We start from the raw sequence: 7,241 nt of genomic DNA on the forward strand, positions 1-7,241 counted from the left end.
TTCCAGGCTCGCGTGCGCCGCGAAGCCGACGCCGCCGCGGCCCGCCCCGAGGCCCGCGCCATGCTCGTGGAGGACGAGGACCTCATCTTGGCCCAGCTCGAGGCCTCCGACGACGTCGAGGACCACTTCGCGCGCGCCGAGAGCGCGGTGCTCGAGCTGCTCCGCTACGACCGCTCGTTTCGCGACGCGAGCCCCCCGGACCGCAACAGGGCCGAGCTCGTCGTGGGCCGCCTCTTCCAGTCGACGGCCTGGAGCGAGCACGACGAGCGCAGGCGCGTCGCCGACTTCGAGGCCCTCGACCACGACCTGCGCGCCGCCATCGGGATCGCCGTCCGGGACGCCTCCGCGCAGACGACCGCGGACGACGAGCGCGACGCCCTCGGGCTAGCCGCGGAGACGCTCGAGAGCCTGGCGGCCTTGGTCTAGGCGCGAGCGAGCCCGCGCCCGTGCCTGCGCCCGCGCCCGCGCCCGCCGGCGCGCCCGCGCCGGGGGCGCGGCCGAGGCGCGAACTAGAACTCGCGATGGGATAATTCCGCGGGGTTTAAAGACGGGCCGGCGGGACGAGTCCGCGCGTCGCTCCGCCTGGCTTCGGCGCCTCCGGCGCCTCCGTCGCCTCCGGCGCCTTCGGCGCCTTCGGCGCCTCTTTTTTTTTCTTTTTTTTTTTCTTTTTTTCTCCTCGCCACTGGCCCCACATGAAAAAAGTGCCGTTTTATGGTGCCCTGGATGTTGTCGCGTCGCGCGCGTTCGCATCCGGGCACAGGGCTTCGCGTCCGAGCGCATGGGGTCGCTCGGTAGCGCGTATGATCGCCCAAGGCCGCCCGCGCCGCCGCGTCGCGCTCCGCCTCGCGCTCCGCGCGCGTCGCCTCGCGCTGCGCCCGCGTCGCCTCGCGCCGCGCCAAGTCCGCCGCGTCCACGTAGCCGCTCCGCTCCTTCGCCGCGGCGTAGACGGCGGCGATCGAGGCGCCGCCCGCGGACATCGCCTCCGCGACGTCCTTGGCGCCGTAGATGGCCGCGAAGATCGTGACGACCTATGCGTCCCTCGAGGCGCGGCTCCTCGAGAACGGCGACAGCGTAATATGGATGAACTACTTCGGCCTCACGATGCGCGACATCCTCCTGTGCATCAGCGAGGAGAACGAGTCGACGGAGGTACGCTGACGGGCGCGGACGCCGTGGACATCGTCGTGGCCAGCGTGATGATCGCCATCGTCCGAGTCCTCGACCGCCGACTGCTACTGCCTGGCGCCGGCGTCGAGTCTCCGGCGCGGTCCGCGCACGCTCGACTCCGCACGCTAGAGAGCGATCCGCCACCCGTGTAGGCCTCCCGAAGCGTTCCCGAACGCGCGCCGCGCGTTGCAGCAACATCGCTGATTGTTGACGGCGCGAACGCATCGAGGCCTCGCAGCGACGGAGAGCCGAAGCTCTAAAGCGCAATCGAGAGCGGTCTGTTGCGTGCGCAGCCACCGATCCTACCCCCCAAGGACGCCCGCGACGCGCGCACGCTCGACGGAACCACCCCGCGACGCGCGCGACCGAAAACCGAAGCGAAAACCGCGCGCTCGCGCTTTTCCCGATTCGCTTTCGGCCGGCCATGGGCCTGGACCTGAAGGCCGACATGCACGTGCGCGAGCGGCGCACGGGCGGGCGCGGCATGGTGCTGAGGTTCTGGCGCCACCACAACGGCCACGTCTGGGCCGAGGTGCGCTTCATCAACGGCGACACGCTGACGGTGCGGTCGACGAACCTCGAGCGCGTGTCGCTCAGCGACGACGAGGTCGAGGCCCTGTCCAAGTTCGAGGCGCTGCCCGCGGACCCCCTGGAGCTCCTGCAGCGCACCATCGACCGGAGCGTGCGCGTCACGGCCGACGACGGCGTCGAGCTCACGAACGAGTTCGACGAGGTGCTCCAGGCCGACGGCACCGCGCTCACCGCCGACGACCTCTCCGTGAACCGCCGCGGCGACGGCCGCGTCGTGCCCGAGGGCGGAATCGACGAGGAGGCGGCCCTCGAGGCGTCGACGAGGGCGCGCGCGGGCCGCGCGACGACGCGGACGCGGCAGCTCGTCTGCCGCGCGTGCGACGACGACCCGGCGAGCGCGGTCGTGACGTGCGACATCTGCGTGCGCCGCGCGCGGGGGAGCCGCGCCGAGTGGCGCGTGTCCCTCAACTCCAACGGCGTCCTCGACAACGGCGTGCTCCACAAGATGCGGAGCCACTGCGGCCAGTTCGCGTCCGTCCGCCGCGGGGCGGGAAAAATTCCCAACTTCAAAGGCTCGTATCTCGGCCGGTTTTCACTCGCGATCATCTCTCGGAGCGCTCTCGACGCGTGGATGTTTTTCCCGGAACGCGCGCGCGCGGCACGCTCGCGTCGAAGCGATCACCCTGTTCCCGCCCAGGTCCGCCACGCGTCGACGCTGGAGCACTGCGTCGCGCTCGGCCGCCTCTCCGGCCGCGTCTTCTCGACGCGCGCGGCGACGACGGGCAAGGGCGCGGCCCGCGACGCGCGGGGCTCGGCGCTCGCCGCGCGGGGGCCCCGGGGCAAGCGGCCCGCGGCGCGCGCGGCCGGCGCGGCGCCGGAGAAGCGGCCCCGCGCGTCGCTCGCGAAAAAGGACGACGGGCCCCGGCTCCAGATCTTCGACGTCAACACGGGCCGCTACGTCGACGTGAAGAAGGACGCGGGCCGCGGCATCCGCTACCACCGGCTCCGCCACCGGCTCCGGGGCATCCTCGAGGCGCACGGCGCCGCCGCCGCGCCGGCCGCCGACGCGTCGGACCCCGAGCCCGCGCCCAAGTCGACGGCGGACAAGTGCTTCGAGCTCGCGGCGCTGCTCCTCGAGGGCGGCTTCGTCGGCAAGCTGCCCGTCGCGCGCGCGGCGGACGTGCGCGCGCTCAGCGACGCGCGGCGCGCGCTCGAGGCGCGGCCGGACCTCGAGGACGTCGTCCTCCGCGACGACGAGGCGGACCCGGAGGAGCCCGCGGCGGCCGCGGCGGCCGCGGCCGCGCGCGCGGCGGCCGCGGACGTCACGGCGTCGCGGCGCCGCGAGCGCATGGCGCTGCTGCTCGTCGCGCACCAGCTCTGGACGCCGTCGCGGACGCGGCGCTTCGTCGGCGGCGTCGCGCCGGACGCCGACGACGACGCGAGGCGCGACCGCGAGGGCGCCGAGGCCGCGAGCCGCGACGCCATGGACGTCGAGGCCTTTTGCGCCGCGGACGCGGCGGGCCGCGCGCTCGACGGCGCGAACGTCGGCGCGTGGCGGGCCGCGCTCGAGGCCGGCGGCTTCGAGCCGGGCCTGCGCGTCGAGGGCCCGGCGATCCGCGAGCCCGCGCCGCCGCCGCGGAAGCTCGGCGCCGAGGCGCCGTCGGCGTCGGCCGCGCGGTGCCGCCGCGCGGTCGCGTCCGCGCGGCTCTCGGGCGCGCTCGAGCCCCAGCGCGAGGCCGCCATGGAGAACGACGTCTTCACGGGCCGCCACCGCACGCGGACGACGCCCGACGCCGTCCTCGACGCGGGCTGGACGCGGCACTGGGACGTCGTCACGGACGTCGCCGGCGCGTTCGCCCGGGCCTTTGGCGCCGCGACGGACGGCTTCGTCGACGACGGCGTCTGCGAGGCGCTGCTCAAGGAGGCGCGGCGGCTGCCGGACGTGGGGGCCTACATCGGCGCGCACCTCGTGCGGAGCCTGCTCGCCGTCTTCGACCTGAAGATCCCGCTCGTCGAGTGGGGCGCGTTCACCATGTCCGACGACTCCGTGGGCCAGATGGTCAAGCTGCTCGGCGACGACGCGCGGACGCCCGTGGCGCTCCTCGCGGCGCTCCGCAAGCGCCTCGACCCGGCGCGCGCGCCCTTCTTCTTCGAGGGCGGCGGCGCCGGCGACGGCGGCGCCGCGGCGCCGGCGGCCGCGGGCCGCTGCGACGCGGGCGCGCTCGCGCTGCTCCTCTGCGAGGTCCACTCGTGCTGGGCGCTGATCACGCGCCACAGCGTCCACCACGCGCAGTGGGCCTTCGAGCGCGTCGTCGGGACGCTCCGCGACACGCCCGCGGGCTGGGCCGACGCAGTCCGCGAGGTGCTCCTCGACGAGTACCACCAGCCCTTCGACGACGCCGTCGTCTACCACCCGGCGCACAAGCTCGTGCTCATCTCCATGGTCGCCAAGGGCCTCCACGACGTCAACGTGCTCAAGCTCCCGCCGCCGGCGACGTACGCGGCGCGGCCCGACTTCCGCGTGCTCGCGCCGGGCGACGACGACGCGCCGGCGCGGTCCGACGCGTCCGAGTCGCCCCCGCCGCCGCGGCAGGTCGAGTACATGGCGCCCTACGGCCGCGGCGAGCTCGCCGTGCCCGTCGACCGCGGCGACTGCGCGCCGGACGGGCCGGACGTCGCCGAGGCCGCGTCCGCGCTCCTCGCGGCCGTCGACGTGCTCCCGCCCCTGCCGCCGATCCCGCGCGTCGAGCCCACGACCACCTACCAGCACTACGTCCGCGACCTCGACGTCGACGCGGAACTCGACGACGCGCCGCCGCTCGCCGCGGCGGGCTGACGCCACGGTCGCCCGTAAGCTGCCTTTCGTTCGCGTCGGGGGCGCGGCGCGCTCGGCGGGACGCGCTGGCCGCGTCCGCGTGGAACGCGGCGCGCGAGGTCGTCGAGGCGTCGTCGAGTTCAACTTGAATGCAACCAACGAGTGGCACCTCAAAGCTTGCATCGTCTGCGTCGACTGCGTTCGCGCGCTGCTGTGGGTCGCGCAACAGAAAGCAACGTCGACATGTTGATAAGTAGAAATAAATGTAAGGTAGTTTGCGCTCGTTCGGACGACAAGATATCAGATCGGACGGTGGATAAAAGGCGTCGAAGCTCGAAGAGCATGGACGAGTTTTCAGCGGAGATCGTGCCAGAGCGCAGCCCCATCCACAGTAGCAGCTACCATGCCATTGGCTTTATGCTCCGCATGCATCACGCGGACGCACCGGTGAAAACGCGACGTCCGGGCGATTGCGAGGCGACTCAAACGGGGGGGATCAATGGCTCGGAAGCGACGCGCAGCCCCCTCGCGACCCCATAAAGCTAGTTTCAGAGCCCTCGCAGCGTCGGGAATCGTTCATCAATAGCCCCGTTGCGTCCGATCGCAAGGGCTCGTTGCAGAGCTTCGACAACGTCGAACTCTCCTGGTCAGGCTCGGACGCCGCGGCGCATCCCGTCGACTGGCGTCACACATGCGCAGCGACAACACCCCGTGGGGAAGAACGCCGCCGCGGACCCATCCCTCGCCCGATGGAGAACGGTTCCGTGACGGTCCCACGAGGTGGGACCGACCTCGCGACCCACCGGCACCGGATCAGGTGGTCCGAGGGGCGAGGCTGCCCCCGCGCGACGTGACGATGTTGGTCCCACCTCGTGAGAGCGCAACACTCACACATTCGACATGTGTGCGCAGGCGACGGTCGTGGTCCCACGAGGTGGGACCGACCTCCAAACCCCGAACAGGGCTGCTTTAGACGCGCCCATCCCGCAAGACCTAATCGCGCTGCGACGGCAATAACGAAGGAAGCAAGATGTTGGACATTCAATATCTCTTCAGCGTTCATCATCGATTTTCTCGGACAAAGGGTTGCGCGACCCACAGCTGCCGAGCGAATCGCATCGAGTCGCAGCAGCGCAATGCTGCGCGCTTTGTCGTTGCTGATGCTGCGCGCTGTGTCGTTGCTGGGCGTCGCGCATGCGTTGGCGCCGGCGCCCTACGAGACGCTGCGGGCGGCGCGGGTCGTCGACCCGGTCAGCGGCGCGACGACGAGCGTGCTCGAGCCCGGCCACGGGCCGACGCTCGTCGCCGTCGTGCCGCAGCTCGGCGAGTTCGACTCCTGCGAGTTCTGCGAGTTCCTCGCGGCGGCGCACGGCGACCTCGCCGCCGCGGGCGTCGATCTCCGCGTCGTCGGCGTCGGCGACGCGGCCGCGGGCGCGCGCTTCGCGGCCTTCATGGGTCTGCCCGACGGCGTGCTCCGCTGCGACGCGACCGCGGCGCTCCACGCGGCGCTGGACACGCGCCGCGGGCCCGGCTGGTCCGTGCCGGACTGGGTCTCCGACGGCGCGCTGAGAGTCGCGCTGTCGACGCTGCCCGGCGGCCCGCCCGACGACGCGGCGCACCTGCGGGCCGCCGGCGACGCCTGGCTCAACTACCTGCTCATGTGCGCGGGCGTCGGCGCGCCGGGCACGCTGCCGGAGATCCTCCGGGGCTACTTCGGCGACGCGTCGGCGCCCGAGCGCCTCGCGCCGGACGCCGTCGTGGAGGCCGCGGGCTTCATCACGATCGGGCCCGGCGTGGGACCCGTCAAGCTCGGGCCCTTCGCCTACGAGAACAGCTGGAAGGACGAGGCGGGCTACCAGCGGCCCGTCGAGCTGGCGACCGTCCGGCTCCGCCACATGGTCGAGGTCCTCGGCAACTGGGACGCGTACGTGAGCGACAGCCGCTTCGTTGACCGGCGCGGCGCGACGTTCCTCTTCGACACCGATGGCGCGACGCTCTACGAGTACGAGCACCGGGGCGTGCTCACCTACTCCGCGACGATGGCGCGGCCGCTGTCGTTCCTCGCGCCCTACATCGGCGCGAAGGCGCTCAACCCGCTCGGTCTGGGCGACAACGGGCTGGCCAAGGCGCCGCACTAAGGAGGTGTCTTTGGCGGAATGGCGGCGCAGGGGGTGGCGCGACGACGTCGACGCCGCCGCCGCAGGCGCGAGGCGAGGTTCACAGGCCTAATCTAGAGCGCATTAGAAGCAGCCCAAGAGCCAGCCCGTGCCGCAGCTCGCGCCGTCGTCGCTGCCCCCCGGGCGGCCCGACCATGGCGGGCCCGCTGCTCGTCTGGGAGTCCGGCGCGACGTTGTCCGTGCACGGCTTGACGGTGGCGCATTCCGGCTCCCGTCCCATCCAGTGTCGGTTGGCGGCGGCGACTTCAGGTCGTGCGCGAGCACGCTGGTTCGGCGCCCCCGGGCATCTCTGGGTTCGGACCCTCGAGGCCGCCGACTTCCGCGTTCGAGGGGGGCGCACGACCGTGCCGCGCTCCATGGAGGCGCGCTGGCTCGAGACTCTCCGCGGCGCCCGAATTGCTCGCCGCCGCGCGGCGGGCTTTCAGGGCAACCGCGTGCACGTCCGAGACCCACGGCGCCAGCCTCTGCGGCGTGGGCTACGCCGAGCCCAAGCAGACCTTCCCCGGCGACATCATCTGCCGTACCTACGCCTTCGCCGAAGAGCTGGCGCG

At 72.6% G+C, this 7,241-nt stretch overlaps 2 protein-coding genes across 2 annotated transcripts; both read left to right on the top strand.

Annotated features, from left to right (window-relative positions):
* Positions 1–60: 60 nt before the first annotated feature.
* AURANDRAFT_72045 (hypothetical protein) lies at positions 61–4,568 on the top strand (the record flags this gene model as incomplete). Its single annotated transcript, XM_009040851.1, has 4 exons — positions 61–420; positions 1,006–1,149; positions 1,610–2,233; positions 2,396–4,568. The coding sequence occupies 4 exons, from the start codon at positions 61–63 to the stop codon at positions 4,532–4,534; spliced, it is 3,267 nt and encodes a 1,088-aa protein (XP_009039099.1).
* A 1,081-nt stretch (positions 4,569–5,649) lies between these two features.
* On the top strand, positions 5,650–6,651 carry AURANDRAFT_65857 (hypothetical protein; the record flags this gene model as incomplete). The annotated part of the gene is made up of 1 exon (XM_009040852.1): positions 5,650–6,651. One exon carries the CDS (start codon positions 5,650–5,652, stop codon positions 6,649–6,651), a length of 1,002 nt encoding a protein of 333 aa, XP_009039100.1.
* Between the last annotated feature and the right edge of the window lie 590 nt (positions 6,652–7,241).

The sequence above is a fragment of the Aureococcus anophagefferens genome (assembly GCF_000186865.1).
Source record: "Aureococcus anophagefferens unplaced genomic scaffold AURANscaffold_17, whole genome shotgun sequence".
Lineage (NCBI taxonomy): Eukaryota > Pelagophyceae > Pelagomonadales > Pelagomonadaceae > Aureococcus > Aureococcus anophagefferens.